Below are 17,721 nucleotides of genomic sequence, written 5' to 3' on the forward strand. Positions count from 1 at the left end.
TTAAAATGAGCGGGGACTAGCTGGGTGTAAATAATATTTGTCTTGTTTTATTTCTTCACTGTGTATCTTAAATTCACTGCCTGTTATGGATTTTCATCATCATTATTTATGTATAAACTGTGACGCGGACAGCGCTGTCACGCGATAGCTGTTACTTATCTCAGCGCGGATACGGTTGGACCAATCAGAGTCGTTTGTGATTACTGGGTGGTTATTTTTAAAAATCATTTTACAGTTAAGGCGGAGTTTAAATTTTAATATGCATTGCACCAATAAATCCTTGCGAAGAACTTATATAAAAGATTACACTTTTAAGTTTGTATATGTTTGCATTAAAACAAGAAGCGTCAGAAGATTTGAATGTTGTATAAAGGCAACAGCGGTTTTTGGGCCACGAAGCGCCCTACAGGAATATTGACCCTCAACCCGCTCCAGCTGGAAATATCTGCTGCCTGGAGAAGAGAAGGAGGAGTGGATGAAAGGAGGAGGAGTGGAGGAGAGGAAAAGACCAAAACACTCAATGCTGTTCGCCATGTTGTGTTCAGGACACATGAGAGAATATATGGACGCCTCCGAGGGTTTATTCCAGCATTTAAACACAGAAATGGATCTGATTTAATCTGATCTGATCTGATCTGGGTTCATTCGGACGAAAAACACGCTTCAGAGGCGCTTTAGGATTTCACGGAGGAATACGACGCTATAAAACACCGTTTATTTGATTTGTTTTAGATGCTGTTTCGGATCTGAGTATATTTAAACCCTGAGCTGGATTTATATTCGTGTGTTCTGGGATGAAGATCATGCCTCTGATGATATAAATCAGATTTAATCACAGCATTTTTAAAAAGAAGCAGAAGATCGTATCGGGATGTTTTTGAACTCAATAGGAATGTTCTTCATGCATATGGCCATGAACTCAAACTGATGGCTGTTTCTGTATCGATATTAGTGCATGAGTTTCAGGACAGGCTGCTGGCTCTTTCTAATGCAGTATGATTGTATTAATGTTTGATATTTCATCTCTGACCTCCAGGCTGAGGATTTGTGAAATCTCTCAAACACTAAACCTCTCTTACAGACTTACACATTGATCCGGACCTGTTTGCTCACAAATAAATGCTTTTGGCAATATTAAAACATTAATTTTAGAGGGAGCGGATTATCAGATTGGGTGTTGCTGGGATTTATTGCAGTACAAGAATCTGCCCTGAAAATGAGGACAGACACCAAACTGGCCTTGGCCATATTCCTCGTCTCCTGTTCATCAGGTGGGTAGAGGTTTCTGCTTTATATCAGTGTGATTTTATGTCATAAACTGCAGCCTGTTGACCCCAGCATCGGTCATGGATTGTGAGGAGCTCAGGCTGTATCGGATTCATTTAAAGCTTTTGCCAGTAACACAAGGAGCTGCTTGTTACAGCCCTGTGTTGACGTGCGTTACATGTTACAGGATTGTAACTGATGTGGAAACTCTTATATTTTAAGGTGTCCTGATGGTTACATGTACTTACTATTATAATAGCAATTAATTATGCATCATTACATGCAAGTAACTCTAATCCAAAACCTAACTATATACTAAGTGCATGTAGTTAATTAATATTACTCAGTACTGTATACTTGCACTGTAACAAGGACACCTTAAAATAAAGTGTAACCACTGATGTTTGTGTAATGCTCATAATGAATGAGGTCCAGTATGATTGTGCAGAACAAAGGCCTCAGTATATGCTACAGACAGAGTTTCCAGACCTGACCATATGATTTTTAGTGTTTCTGGTTACTCAATAATGATTTTTATATATTCAGTAGGAAGATTTGAGTGTTGTAAAGAAGTGGTATTATTAGCTATTGAAACAGATTCCCTATGATAGGTTACACATCTACATTTACTTCTATTCAAAAGGTTTTTTTATCGTTTTTGCAGGTTTTTTATACTCAAAGTCTGCATTTATTTGACCACAAATACTGTAAAAAACAGCAAAATTGTGAAATATTATTACAATCTAATATAACTGTTTTCTATGTGAGTATACATTAAAATATAATTTATCCTTGTAATGCAAAGCTGATTTTTTTATCCAGTCTTCAGTGACACGTGATTCTCCAGAAATCATAATATGCTGATTTGCTGCTCAAGAAACATTCCTAATTATTATCAATGTTGAAAACAGTTGTGCTGACAAATATTTTTGTGGAAACCTTAATGCATTTTATTTTTGAGGATTCACAGATGAATAGAAAGTTTGAAAGAACAGCATTTATTTGAAATAAATCTTTTATAGCATTGTGAATTGCTTTTGATGAATTTAATGCTTTCTTGCTGAATAAGTTTTACTGACCTCCACTCCAACGGTGCTGTATGCCTTGTGCATGCTCATGTAAACATGCTGTAATAATTTAAATTCATTAGTCCTATAATGCATGAAGAATCTGCCCGGCATTGACATCTGATGAATGAACAGTTGTCCTTGGGTTGATTTGTGCATTTAAAGGTGCAGCGTTTTCATACATTGCTTCTTTAATCATGTAATAATAATTAATTATTTTAGGTGCCAGACATTTCTAATGATCTGCTCAAATCAATCCTGTAAGTGGTGTTTCACTCTTCTGTAAATATTCTTTCATGAATTTGCTTAAAAGTACAGTAAACATGTCCTGTTATTAGCTTGGAAAGCTTATTTATTCTGAACATCTTCCTCCAAATAACAGTGATTTTGTGGCTGGATTGTTGGAATCTTGATTGTAATTGGCTTTTTTAACAAAGTGGGAGGAGCTTTTCTTGTGATCAGCACATCTGAAACACCTCTGGAGAGCTTTAGTGTTTGCTGTTGTGTTTGTAGAGACAGATAGATGGATAAAGAGTCTAGACAAAGAGAAGAACACAGTTTGGTGCAGATGAGTTGTAGGGTCACAGATGCGGGCAGTAACGTGGTCTCATCGGTCTGGATTTGGTCAGATGCTTGCTCAGATTAGCCACTATACCGGAAAGAACGCTTCACGGCTCAAGGTTACAGAGTCTGACGCCAGAATAACACTAATGCCATTAAAGACCAGTATGCTTTGTCTGTCTGACGTGCTGCATTAGAGAGTTTCACCAATGTGTGTTTTACTGTAGCATATAACTTGAGAAATTCCCTTTTCCGTGTGTAATTTTTCCCCCAATACAATCAGTGGTCAGATATGTGTTTTTCAGCTGAAACTGATAGAGATATTACTGGTATACATTTCTAAATGGCCTCTCATTAGGACAAATGACATCACAGTCATTATAATTAATTCATTTGTAGATTGCCTTTCTGGCACTTTACGTTTGTTTTAAGCAGCCTGACAAGGGAAACCTGTCTGAAAACAGTAATTTGGTAACTCTTGTGACGAGCAGAAGTTATCAGAAGTGACAGGTGAAGGTGTTTACTGAACTCCAGCCTCTCTCTCTCGCTCTCTCTCGCTCTCTCTCGCTCGCTCTCTCTCGCTCTCTCTCGCTCTCTCTCGCTCTCTCTCGCTCTCTCTCGCTCTCTCTCTCTCTCTCTCTCTCTCTCTCTCTCGCTCTCTCGCTCTCTCTCTCTCTCTCTCTCTCTCTCTCGCCCTCTCTCTCTCTCTCTCGCTCTCTCTCTCTCTCAACCAGTCCTGAAGTAGGCCAAAGGTCTGCAGCAGCCCTCATCCTCTTTAGTATAAGCCTAGGGCTCACGCAGACTTATGCCAAGGTTACAGCCGCGAGCAAATCCCTCACCAGCAAACCTCTAAGAGCAGGTCACCGCTGATCAAAGTAAAAAACAAAAATGAAGCTCAGTCTTAGAATTTTAAAACGCTTTTTTTTTTTATATATATAAGAAACTTGTTTGTTTAACTTTTGAATGTAAATTTCACTTCTGTACAGTAAAATTATATATTTTTTTATTACAGTCAGCATAAACTAAAGGCATTTTAAATCACATTACGCTATATATATATATATATATACTTATGCACATCATTCCATCACATGTTTTCTCTGCCTTATTTATTTGATTTGGATAGTTGATCAACAAAAAAATATTTATATAATTAATGAAAATTCAGCACATTTTCCTCAATGTTTGCTTTTATTTATTTGTTTACTGTTATATTGTACAAAATGCAGTGATTTATTACAATCAGCATAAATGAAATGCAGTTATAATGTTTTCACGTTGCATTAATGAGGCTTTGAGAGTAAATGTGCTTGAAATTCGCAGTCAAGCGGTGATGATGTTTAACAGATTGTTGATGAGGAGGAACACGCAGTATCTTTTATCCTCTGTCTGGTTGAGTGTTAGTTGTTCCTGTGAGTGTAGAGGCTTATCTGCAGCTCCAGATGGGCAGCCGTCTCTCCGCCGATCTCCCAGCATGTGGGTGGCGTTGGTGGTTGTGTTTGAGACAGATGTGGCTCTCCGTCCAGCCGCTCTGGCTCCAGCGCATCCGGAGCAGGAAGGCCAAACTCTGGGAACACTCCTCTGGCAGACGGAGGACTTACAGACTCTGAAAGCATTTCATTTGATGAATCTGCAGAGAAACTGAAGAAGACCGACCGAGAGAGAGAGAGAGATTCAGAAGCTCACAAGCGCGTGTGTGTGTGTGTGTGTGTGTGTGTGTGTCTGTGTGTGTGTGTGTGTGTGTGTGTGTGTGTGTCTGTCTGGGTGTGTGTGTGTGTGTGTGTGTTAGAGAGAAACTGAGAAGTGGACTGAAACCCAGAGCAAAGAGTAAAAGATGATGCTGATCAGAGAGTCATGCTGGTTTGTGAATGTAAATATGGGGGCAGTAAACCAGACAGAAGTCTTAAAAGTGTCACAATCTAAGTTCACTTATCAGTCAAGGTTTCTTTTACTGAAAAGAGTCGTAAATTCATTTTTAATGGTCTTTTTCCATCCTGACCCTTAAAATAGAGCTGTTCAGTCATGACATAAATTTGTCAGCAAACCCAGAAGAATTCAGCACGGCTTCCCACAGGAATTTCCTCTGGGTTTTTAGAGTTGCACAATTCTATTTCTAAAAGAGGTCTATGATTAACATCACTTTTTTGTTCTACAACATAAACTACTCGCATTAATGCCTCAGTTGTGAGATATGAAACCATTGTGTGCTTTAAAAATGAAGTTTCTTCACAAGCACAGCAGTTGTCTGATTTGTGATGTAAACTTCTACTTGTTTGTAAGCAGCTTTCGTTTTCTACAGCAGTGTTGTAACCTTTGTACAGAATAATTTAGTTTTCTGAATAGAAGTACATACTAAGTGTGCTGAGAACGTTTATGCCTTGTCACATCCTCCTGTCTCTGTTTTTTCCTTTTATTCTGAAGTAAACGAGTTTTCTATACATGACCTCCGTGTAAGCGTCTCAGTTCCTCAAACTTTCTCTAACAAGCAGGCAGTCATTTCAAAATTCATATTTCAGGTATAATAATTTGTCATTTAAAATGATTTCTTCAATTAATCACGGATATTATTTTACTCATAAATCAAGAAACATAAAGCTTTAAGTATTATTTTTATTTTAGTATGATTGATATACCATTATATTATTTGTATTAATATTAATTTTTTAATAAACAATATTAAAAAATAAAGTGTTTCTTTCTGAATTTGTTTCAGTATTTTTTTTCTTTGCGTTTTGTCTTTTTTTGTTGTTGTTGCTTTGTGTCTATAGTTTTGTGCTTTTTTTATTCCAATTGAAGTTAAATGAAGTTAAAATGAGAAATGTTGTACTAGCAACTAGCTGAAACAGTTTTTATATATATTTTATTCCAGTAAATGTTTTTTTTTCTTTGTTTTTAAGTAATGTATGTGTTAAACAAATGCAAACGCAAAATCTTGAAATAACCTCAAAAGGGTGCACTTACTTTTGCCCATATAAACAAAACTAAATAAAGTACAGAGTTTATATGCACTGCGTGGAAAGTTCCCTGTTTTGTGAGCTAATCTAGTTTATGCTTTTAACTTGGCATTGTGACAAATTTCTTGGAAGTTCCTCATTTGTAAGTCGCTGTGGATAAAAGCATTGCTAAATGTTAAGTGTTCACCGAGTGGGGTTGAGTAGGGTATTTGTGATAGAAATGCTAATGCTGACTTATTTAAACAAATATTAATTAGTCATGCTTATTAGATTAAATGTAGGTGTTTCCCATGTTATGTAGATATTAGATGTTTCAGTTCAAGCAAAATAAAGCTCTTAAAATATGATTATGACCAAAATTATCATCTCTAATCAGGGTCGTTTCTGACTGTGGAACTAGAAATGGCCCTGTTCCCACTTATAATGTCTAAAAATAAAATGTCAAATAAAATAATGTTTAAAAAAACATAAGGTTGCTACACCCCTTAGAAAAAGTATTTATAAAAAAGTAAAAAGCTCAATTTAATGTGAACCTGTGGACCAACAGGACTCTTGCTTAATTGTGTTTGGAAAGCGTATCAATATGTAACATTTTAGGGGGTATTTGAGTCATTTAGATGACACGTTTATCTCAGCAGAACACACTTACGATACAGTTCTGCATGACTTTAGTTTGTTTGACTGTGCTGCTCTCTGTAGATGATGAAGTGTTGCTCTCCACTGTTTTGCTCTCATTTGTATCCTCAGTTATCCCCGGGTTGTGAATCGGTGTGGTTTTACTGCTGATTGTACAGTATGCTCAGGTATTGATTTAGTGTATTGGATTTGGCTCTCTGTGAGCTATCTGCAGTAGTTCTTGTAAAGTTGAGTGCCTCCTCCTGTGATTTACACGTCTGTCCCAGCAGGCCTTGTGTCCGGCTTCATTAGCTCATTACTGAGAGTACGAGCGCTTCATTCAGAGCGGATCTCCCTCCTTCTTCCAAACTAAAGGAGCCGCTGGTATCGGCACACATACAGACTCTGATGTAGACACATGACATTCAAAGGACGAATGTAGTGCACTAATACTAATATATCTACTTCTAGAATGCAAACCAAAAAAAAAAATATGTAAAATAAATTTTGTATCTTTAAAAAAAAAAAAATAATTATTTTAGTTTAATTTGTAAAAAAAAATTGCATTTTTAATGAAAAAATATGAAGAAATTTTGTATCTTTTTAAAAATTATTGTAATTTTTTATACTTTAATTTTACATTACATTAATATATATTTATTTATTGAATTTGGGCAACATTTACATAAAATATTCCCAATACTATTTTAATTTTTAATTAAAACAGTATATTATATATGTAAATATAGTGTATCTCCTCTGTAGTTTCTTTTACGTGTTTCTGTTGCTGACGGTGTTTGATTGATTGCTGTTGGCAGCTTATAGCTCAAGAGCATTGTGGGTAAATTTGAGCAGATTAGGTGGCAAAAAAAGGCCTTGCCAGAGTGTGTGTGTGTGTGTGTGTGTGTGAGTGCTGCCTACAACACACACATATATTGACTTCTCTTTATTTTAAAAAAAGATCTTTTTTCAGGAAATTGATCAAATTCTGTGATTCTGTTCTGGAAATGACATGCATGTCAACTGAAGTTCAGATTTGTATTAAATACGGGAAGTGATCAAAAAGGAACTTTATTTCAAGAAAAACAGATGATGTTAAATGGGTCTTGATTCAGGATCTTTTTACTGATGTTCATTGATATCATTCGGTGATTAATTATAGATCAGTTTACTGCACAAACTCAATTCTGATGTAGTCTTGAGGCTTCTGTGAGTTTGATGATAGCTGATAGATTTTGATGTTTTGATCTGATCTGATGAAACTGATCTGAATCTGCAGAGAGAAAGAGAATAAAAGATGCTAAATGAAACAAACCGTCAGAAAGCTCATAGTTTATTTCTTTGAAGGACTGTCTGTTTTTGACACACAATTAATCTAAAGTCTAATTCTTAAAGGTTTACATATAAACTTAGAAACTGCATGAAACTACTGCAGCCTACCTGATGAAAATCTTGATGTTGCACTGATTGTTAAAGTGTGTTTACATAGTTTGAGCTCATGATGATATTTCTGTGGTCAGAAACGCTGGAGTTTCTGGGTATTTTATTGCAGCAGGTCTGTCTTAGTGTGATTATATTTGCACTTGACTTTAATGATATATTGTAGACCACACCAAGTGTGTAATTACTGCTGTTAGTTGGTGAGTGAGTGGTTAATCGTCATCGCCTTCTGTTGGTAATAGTGTGTGTGTGAGTGTGTGTGTGTGTGAGTGAGTGTGTGTGTGTGTGTGTGTGTTAGTATTTTTCAGATACTCCCAGTTTAATATGCAGAGGCAGCTTGTGCGGTAATGCAGATGATTTAATGTTCATGTTCAGATTTCAAAAAGAAAACATTAAAGGGACTGATAAAAGTGTTGCATTGACTTCAGTGGAATATGTCAGACTGATGATTTTATCTTAATTGAGGTGATTAAGAGAAGATAAACGACTCTTAATGAGAAGGCAGACATCAGAAGGTTCCTCAGGCACAAACACACCATTCAGAAACTCACACGTGACTCCAGAAGAATGAAAGTGACGTTTAGGAAAGAAGTGATGCAGCGCAGAAATATTTCCACTGGTTAAAAACTGAACAAGCTTGATAACATCGTGTGAGAGATCAGTGCCTGTCGGCCTTTTAATCCTGTGATTTATTAAAGTAAGTTGACTATTACTCTGGAAGCTCATAATTATTTCATAATCATGCATCTCTGCCCTGCAGCCCAATGAAGGCTTTTCATGTTTGTGTCTCAGCGACGCTTGCGTGGAATTCGGTGAATGTTCAGTGGGCTGGAGTGAATGGAAATCTGTTCAGAGTGTTGAATTATTGAGAGAGGTCAAAGACATCTGTCAGCAGAAATGTCCGATTTGCTCCACGTCTCGCCTTTCTAGCATTCCTTCCCTTCAATGAGCTGTTGTGGATGAAATACAAGCCCTTCCCTGACAAACACACACACACACACACACACACACATACACATACACACACACACACTTAGGCATTCCTGTACATACTACTGTTAGTAAGTAAGATTGATAACTTAATACTTTTATTCATCAAGGATGCATTAAATTGATCAAAAGTGACAGTAACGGCAACTAAAAGATTTCTATTACAAATAAATGCTGATCTTTTGAACTTTCTATTCAACTGTGAATCCTGAAAAATAAAATGTATCACAGTTTCGACACAAATCTGAAGCAGAACAACTGTTTTCAACATAATAATAATCAGAAATGTTTCTTGAGCAGTAAATCAGTATATTAGAATGATTTCTGAAGATCATGTGACACTGAAGACTGGAGTAATGATGCTGAAAATACAGCTTTGATCACAGGAATAAATTACATTTTACAGTATATTCACATAGAAAACAGTTATTTGAAATTGTAATAATGTTTCACAGTGTTGAAAGGCAATAATTCACCCAATTTTTAGATATCTTATCAGTGAGTAACATCATAAAATTCAGTCTGTTCCTCACAAACTTCTGTCATTGCATGAAGATCTTCAAAAAACAAAATATAAGACATGCATGATCATGCTGCCTTTTAAGACACCTCGATTGCATGCAATCCCAGAATGCATTGTAACAAATGCAAACAAAAAACTAATTTTAAAAATTTGACCCGCTGTTTGTGTCTTGTGTGTTTATATGCTTATTATTGTGTGTTAGTTTAGCAACATTCAACTACTGAATGCTCTCATAATGTGAGATTCAACATGCTCCGCTCTGCACTGTTTGAACTCTATCAATATGCTAAAATTAATCATGATCTCACTTTTTAGTGTTTTTTTTTTTATATATACCTAAACTTTCACTAATAATGTTACTCAAGGTTTAATGCAGTTGATACATTCTTAAAAAAAAAAAAAGTGGAGTAGAAGCTCAATTAAATTTAGAAATCTCTAGTAAATTTGACAAATAATTACACAGAAATGACAAGACACACACTAATTAAGATGGCCATTTGTGCCATTTTTACGGGACACGTCCTGGCCAGGATTTTTATATTGCCTAAAACATCCAAAGTAGTTCAAAGCGTTGCAAATACATGCACGTGTTTGTTCGTTCAATCGACTTGAAGCGTCACTGCACACCAAACATTGTATGACACCAAAGTTTGATCTGCAAAGTGCAAACAGCCAAAACCTGGATATTTTAGGCAATATAGCAATCCTTGGCAAGGACTCGTCCCGTAAATATGGCCCGTATGGTCACCTTGCACTGAATTAAACATTAAGCTTTGTAGTGGAAAGACTGAAACAGTATTTTCTTGAAAATGTACTCCAATAAAATGTTTTATGTACAACTTTGAAAGATACTTTTTTACAGTGTACTGTTTTGTTAAGGTTTGATATGCCATGAGGATAACACCCTGTTATGTTGATTAAACAGATGACTAGACAGTGTCTGAAGTCTCTTTCTGTGTGCTTCAGGTGCGATTCTCGGCCGCTCGGAGACGCAGGAGTGTGCGTTTTATAATGTGAGCTGGGAGAAGGACGGGACGAACCAGAGCGGAATCGAATTATGCTACGGAGAGAAAGACAAGCGACGGCACTGTTTCTCCACCTGGAAGAACCGCTCAGGAGCCATCGAGATGGTCAAGCAGGGCTGCTGGCTGGATGACATCAACTGCTACGACAGGTACACTAGATTCATGCTTGGATGCCTCGTGTGTTTGGTAGTGAACAGATGATGACACGTTATCTGTGTGTGTGTGTGTGTGTGTGTGTGTGTGTGTGTGTGTGTGTGCAGCAGCGAGTGTGTGGAGCGTAAGGAGAATCCCGACGTCTTCTTCTGCTGCTGCGAGGGAAACATGTGCAACGAGAAGTTTCACTTCAGTCCAGAGATGATTCAGAGTGAGTAACACACTTCAGAGCTCTCAGACACAAACACACAGTGTGAGACTGCTGGGACTGGAAATAAAATAAGATAAGCACGTTTCTCTGGACAAAAAAAGCAGCTGCTCAGCAGGAACAGAGCATCGGTTCAGGAGAACAGGACACAGTGTTCTCTGTAATGCCGAGTGAAGATATCTGGATCTGGAAGACTAGCAACAGTGAAGCGTGTCTCATGATTGTGACACTACCAGAGCGTTAAAAAATGATCAGATACAGGAACTAAAATATACACTTTCACTTATATATTCATGTAGATTTGAACCTAAAATCATTTGATTTCTGAAATAATCACTGCTTGTCACTTTAAGATGCATGAAAATTGTGATGGCACACATTTATTTTAATTTATCTGAAATCAAATTAAAAGTAAAATTGTGAAATATTATTGCAATTTAAAATAGCTGTTTTCTATGTGAATATCTGTTCAAAGGTAATTTATTTCTGTGATCTGCAGCTGTATTTCCAGCATCATTACTCCAGTCTTCAGTGTCACATGATCTTCAGAAATCATTATAATATACTGATTTACTCAACAAACATTTCTGATTATTATCAATGTTGAACACAGTTGTGCTGCTGAATATTTTTTTGTAAAAACCATGATGCGTTTTATTTTTCAGAATTCACAGATGAACAGAAAGTTCAAAAGAACAGCTTTGATTTGAAATAGAAATCTTTTGTAACATTATAAATATCTTTACTGTCAGTTTTGATCGATTTATTGAAAAGTATTAATGTCTTTCAAAAAAAAAATCTTATTGACCCAAATGTTTGAGCATGTTTTGTTAATTACTCTCTCCAGCCACGTCTAACCCCGTTCCCCCGAAGCCGGACTTGTTTCCCACGTTGCTCTACTCTCTGATTCCCGTCATGGCTGTCGCAGTCATTCTGGTCACCTCGTTCTGGATGTACCGTCATCTGAAGCTGTCGTACCCGCCGCTGCTCGTGCCGTCACAGGTACTGTACCTCATCTCATATATCTGGAGGTGTTTTTTGGAGAACAGCAGCGTTTGGGAATCTTTCACATAACAGTGTTATTAATATGTATCTGTGCTATAACAACTCTTAGTAACACTTTATTTTAAGGTGTCCATAATACAGAGTAATTACCTAATTAACTTAGTAGTAGCCGTTGTACTTACATGAAACAAAATGTACTTTCCATGTAACTAAGTTATAGAACAGCCTGTAATTACAGTTTGTAATGATGTAGATGTAACGGTCTGTATGTGTAACAGTAGCTGCCTGAGTCTGTTACACAGCTACTTATGTAACTAAAAGATTGCTACATATGTGTTGCAGACTTTATACAACGTAATTATAAATGTAAGTACACAGGCATATAAGATACTTAAAATAAAGTGTATAAAGATTGTACTTAAGTGTACAAGTATCTGTGTAACAGACTCGGTTTGTTACATATGTGTAACAGTAGCTGCCTCTTACATCTACATAATTACTAACTGTATTTACTGGCTGCTCTATAACTTAGTTACATGGTAAGTACCTTTTGTTTCAACGGCTACTACTAAGTACTTAATTAGGTAAGTACTGTGTATTATGACACCTTAAAATAAAGTGTTACCCAACTATTCATAATGTGCTATTCATAATAACAACAATCAGTTAATGTACCACTGGGCGGCAAATGTTTCACTGCCAAGTTTTTTTTCTCACTGTATTTTTTGTCTTGTTTTCCAGTGCAGTTTAAGACAAATATCTGCCAGTGGGGTCAGAACGCAGTTTATTTTTCTGACCCCACTGGCAGATATTAAAAACCAGTCTTAATATCTTGTCATTTTGCATCCCAAGTCAGTGTTAAGTTGACCTTTTTTTAATATTCTGAAATCAATTTTTATTTTGTTTAATTTTAATTTTACTAAAAAGTTAAAGTTTCTGTCTTTATTTAGTTTTAGTTTATTACGTTTTAGTTATTTTAGTGCTTCAACTTTAAATGAAAATGAAACATGTTGCCTTGGCAACCAGTTAAAAAAAAAAAAGTTTAGTTTTTTTTATATATTTTTTTTTTATTTTAATGTTTAAGTAATAAAGATGTTTTTATGGTTTTAGTTTTAACCTTGTCTCAGGTGATCATGTTTTGAAAGTTTAGATGTTTGCACTGGAAAACAAGGCAAAATTACAAAATAAGGAAATATGTTTCACTAGCTTGTTTCTACCCACTTTGTCTTATTCCAGAGGGATCGAGCAATATTCAAATCTCAGTTGTTTTTTTTGTCTTGAGACATTTATTCACCAGAAAGAGTCAATCTGTTCATCTGAAGGATTCATACTATCCCAGAAATCTCTATAAAATAATTGTTTTAACAATCTTCATGTTGTGTAGTCAGTCAAAGCATTGTGATTGGTCCATATTAACCAGCGCTGAGATTTGATTGGTTGTAACGTACCATGTCCATGTCAGTGTCTCATTGTGGCATATGAGAGTCCATCATATGTTCTGACAGACACACATCAGTGTTCAGAGCTCGTTCTTCCTCACATCCCACCGCTCGTGTGCTAGAAACAGTAAAACCCCTCTGTTCCTCTCTTGTTAGCACGCCTTTCATATCATGATAGAGGTAAGAGCTTCATTCACTCTCACTTCTCCCATCATGCCCCGCTGATGCTGTAGTTCTCATCCCGTCATGAGTTTGTGATGCGGTCGCTGTGGTCTGCATATGGGCTCTTTATTTCTTTCTGCATGTCCTCCTGCATCAGACCCTGTGTGTGTGTTTGTGTTGATGTGTGTGAGTGAATCATGTGTTCAGTGGCTGTGTTTGTGTCTGTAGGACCCGGGTCTGACGCCTCCGTCGCCGTTGTTGGGTCAGAAGCCGCTGCAGCTGCTGGAGCTGAAGGCTCGCGGACGCTTCGGCTGCGTCTGGAAAGCTCAGCTGCTCAACGAACACGTGGCTGTCAAAATCTTCCCTGTGCAGGTATCTGACACGTTTCATCTCATTACTGTTTGTGCATTTTTGCCTCTTCAGCCTTAGCATAAAAGACCAATACATATGCTGTCATAATATAACTCAAAACGGAGTGGTTTATTATTGTGCTCTGAATCTCTGCATTGATATTCTTCAAAAATTGTTAGTGTTTGTTATAAACCTCTAACCCAAGCTAAGCTTCTGCAATTAATTCAGCTTGAAAATACACTGTAATTTAAAATGTAACAAAAAAAAAATCAAATCAAATCAAATTAATCATATTTTACACTTTTGTACTTTTTTTTTAATTCCCTAGTGGTCCTCTTATATAAGTTATGGTTTCTTGCATCACAAAGTCATAATGTAGTTTTAATTTCAGTTTTCATCTCTTTTGACACACTGAAAAATAATTACAGTGTAGTTTTAGTCTTTGTGTAAACTTTGCTGTTTAAATGTTTATAGAAATCACATTGATAAAGTGATGCAATGTTCAGCATTCAGCAGCGATAAAGTGATATTTACATACTGAATTGCGATTGTCTTTTGCATCTATTAACATTGCAAACACTGTGTAAATGTAAATCTAGTTGCTTTTATAAAACAACAGCAACAGCAGTGATAAAACCCACCGATGTTCAACAAATAATTATTAACAATAATCATAACAAAGCACCTATCCTTCACCTTGGCACATGAATACAGAAATCAACTGATGTGCCTAAATGTATTTAGACACTTAAAAATGCCTGAATTGTAAATAAAACAAATATTATTGGATGTTTTACAAGAAAATACAGCTACTTCAAAATTTAATGTTTAAAAAAAAAGGACTGATGTGCATCACAATTGATTGTTGAATTTAAATCTTGTTGTAAATATTTACAAAGACTTTGAATGTTGTTAATTTTGCATGTATTTGTTTGTGATTTCTCCCAGAATAAACAGTCATGGCAGAGTGAATATGAGATTTATAGTTTGAGCGGAATGAAACATGAAAATATCCTTCACTTCATCGGAGCAGAAAAACGAGGAAATGGAGTCGATATCGAGCTCTGGCTCATCACAGCTTACCATGAGAAGGTATAAACACACACACACACACAGAAGTGTTTGTCATCGGCTTTATTCAGAACACTGCATACTGTTCACTACAGTCAATGTAATATCCTGAATATTTACAAAATATGTAATATGCAGCAGTAAATGTTTGAAACAGCATTATGGTACATTATTGTCACATGACCTCGCTGTGTCACATGTTTGAGATCATCTGCATGTGTGTTTGTACTCAGGGCTCGCTGACAGACTTTCTGAAGGCGAATGTTGTGTCGTGGAATGAGCTGTGTCTGATAGCGCAGACGTTTGTGCGGGGATTGGCGTATTTACACGAGGACATTCCCAACCTGAAGGATGGACACAAGCCTGCCATTGCACACAGGTACCAAATGTGTTTTAGATGCAAAGACCCCCAAACTTCCTTGTGTATATATATATATGTACATATAACATATATTGTTTTTTAATATTTATATTATTTTTTGAATGTTGAATGTATTATTTATATACTTATTTTTGCATATTTATTTTAATCTAAAATGCATATTTATGTAATTATTTATTATTTTATTATCTCATTTTAGGGACCCTCAACAGCCATCTATTTAGTTTCTTGTATAAAGGTCTAATTTATATGGTTTGGAAAACATTTAGATTCAATTAAGTTACATTAATATTATTATTATCATCATAAAAGTTTTTTTTTTCTCTGCTCATTATAGTATACTTTTTGGTGTGTGTGTATATATATATATTTTTTTTCACACTATTTTTCTCTAAACTTTTTCACAAAGCTCAATCCTTTCTTTGAAGCCTACTTTATTTAACCCCTCTCTCTCTCTCGCTCTGTCTCTCTCTCTCTCTCTCAGAGATATCAAGAGTAAGAATGTGTTACTGAAGCGTGATTTAACCGCATGTATTGCTGACTTTGGCCTGGCACTGAAGTTTGAAGCAGGGAAATCTACAGGCGACACACACGGACAGGTATGATTTTTGCATGAGCTGAAAACTTCACCGACCAGTGCTTAATTGTGACAGAGCTCAAGTGATAATTATTAATTGCTGAGGTTTTATTGGTTGTGTAAAGGTGGGAACGCGGCGCTACATGGCTCCGGAGGTGCTGGAGGGAGCGATCAGTTTCCAGCGTGATGCGTTTCTGAGGATCGACATGTACGCCGTGGGTCTGGTGCTGTGGGAACTGGCCACTCGCTGCACAGCCGCCGACGGTAACAAACACTCATTCACTTACACTCAGAGTCCACCATCACGGGATCAACCGGTGCTGAGCCGCGTGTGTGTGTGTGTCTCAGGTCCTGTGGATAAGTTCTGTCTGCCGTTTGAGGAGGAGGCCGGGGTTCATCCGTCTCTGGAGGACATGCAGGACGTCGTTGTGCATAAGAAACTACGGCCGATATTCAGAGAACACTGGCTAAAACATACGGTACTACACACACACACACACACACACACAGACATTGACTGCATTACATTTTCACAAAAATTTTGCATTTTAACATTTTAAAGTGAACTCAATTGACTCTGTACACTCTTTAATTCATGTTCATCTGTGATTATTTAATCTTAATCTTCTGAACACATCTGAAGTAACTTTCATATAGAGACACTTTTTATAATCCGATCAATGCTGTGTCCGGTAATACAGATTAATACAGATATGACCTGTCTGACCATAGTCATATGGTTCTAATCGGTTCCTTTAGGGTTTCTATGACAATCGAAAGTTTTTCAGTTGTTTTTGTCAGTAAATGGAATAAATGTAGAAGTAACACATCAGTGATATTTCAGTATTATTTATATACAGTAGTCAACATCTGAAGTGGATCAAAACCGTTCATCAAAGTTGTCCTAAAAACTAAAATCAAAATGCGTTCTTCTCTCAGAATAACTTTGATGAACTTTTTTGATCCACTTCAAATGTTGACTACTATATTATATTATATTGTGAGATATAAACTGATAGTGTTATTTATTTACTATTTAATATTTTGAATTAGATTTATTTTTTAGGTTTTAGTAATTCTGTTTATAAATAGAAAGTCTTTTATTTCTATTTAGCTTTATTAGCCTGAGTTTTAGTACTTTTTTGCATAAAAAGTCTTAACTGAAAATGTAACCTGAATTAAGAAGTTTTTAACCTAATAATTCTATTTTATTTCAGCTTTATTTTAAATAACAGTAACAACACTAACACGTTAAGAAAAGTAGTACTTGTTAGAATAAGTCATGCATTTTGAGAAATATAAAGCCAAGGTTATATTGAATATATTTGAGTACATTTCAAATTTCAGGTTCCATATTTCTAGATGATTAATTTGTAAGCAAACTTAAAAAAGTCCAAACTTTGTCCAGTTGATCAGATTTTCCTACTTTTGTTGAAGCTCAAGATGCTTGAAGATGCACGATGTTCAGGTTTTGTTCATGTAGCTTTAGAAAAAGAGATGCACACCACATCAGCTTTGAAACTTCTTTAGTTTTTTTAAAATCTGTATATCTGTAGGGTCTGGCGATGCTCTATGAGACCATAGAGGAGTGCTGGGACCACGAGGCCGAGGCGCGTCTGTCTGCGGGATGCGTGGAGGAACGCATCATCTCAATGCAGCGCAACACCAACCTCATCGCCCCCGACGACATCCTCTCCGTCGTCACCATGGTTACCAACCTGGACTTCCCCCCTAAAGAATCCAGCCTATGATGCCGTTCTCTCAGCCGCAGCGTGTGCGAGAAAATAACGGACTACGAATGACTCGAGCAAAACGAGCGCAGGAATAATTCAACGACTCGCACTTACACACAGAGGAACTCAAGAGATCAAACACACACGGACATCTCTGTTTGCACCAAAACCTCTTTTATGCATAAAGGAAAGACTTTTG

At 36.4% G+C, this 17,721-nt stretch overlaps 1 protein-coding gene across 1 annotated transcript in view; it reads left to right on the forward strand.

Annotated features, from left to right (window-relative positions):
* Positions 1 to 349: 349 nt before the first annotated feature.
* LOC306844731 (activin receptor type-2A-like) overlaps positions 350 to 17,721 on the forward strand; it is a 19,472-nt gene continuing 2,100 nt past the window's right edge. Inside the window, exons 1-11 of the mRNA XM_079377088.1 lie at positions 350 to 1,271; positions 10,383 to 10,590; positions 10,702 to 10,805; positions 11,650 to 11,804; positions 13,637 to 13,780; positions 14,708 to 14,851; positions 15,064 to 15,209; positions 15,697 to 15,811; positions 15,915 to 16,053; positions 16,138 to 16,268; positions 17,346 to 17,721. The exon at positions 17,346 to 17,721 is cut by the window's right edge and continues 2,100 nt beyond it. Coding sequence (XP_079233214.1) covers positions 1,217 to 1,271; positions 10,383 to 10,590; positions 10,702 to 10,805; positions 11,650 to 11,804; positions 13,637 to 13,780; positions 14,708 to 14,851; positions 15,064 to 15,209; positions 15,697 to 15,811; positions 15,915 to 16,053; positions 16,138 to 16,268; positions 17,346 to 17,540 — 1,536 coding nt within the window. The 5' untranslated portion in view covers positions 350 to 1,216 and the 3' untranslated portion in view covers positions 17,541 to 17,721. The remainder of the gene's footprint in view (positions 1,272 to 10,382; positions 10,591 to 10,701; positions 10,806 to 11,649; positions 11,805 to 13,636; positions 13,781 to 14,707; positions 14,852 to 15,063; positions 15,210 to 15,696; positions 15,812 to 15,914; positions 16,054 to 16,137; positions 16,269 to 17,345) is intronic.

This window comes from Barbus barbus, assembly GCF_936440315.1.
Source record: "Barbus barbus genome assembly, chromosome: 25".
NCBI classification, from domain to species: Eukaryota; Metazoa; Chordata; class Actinopteri; order Cypriniformes; family Cyprinidae; genus Barbus; species Barbus barbus.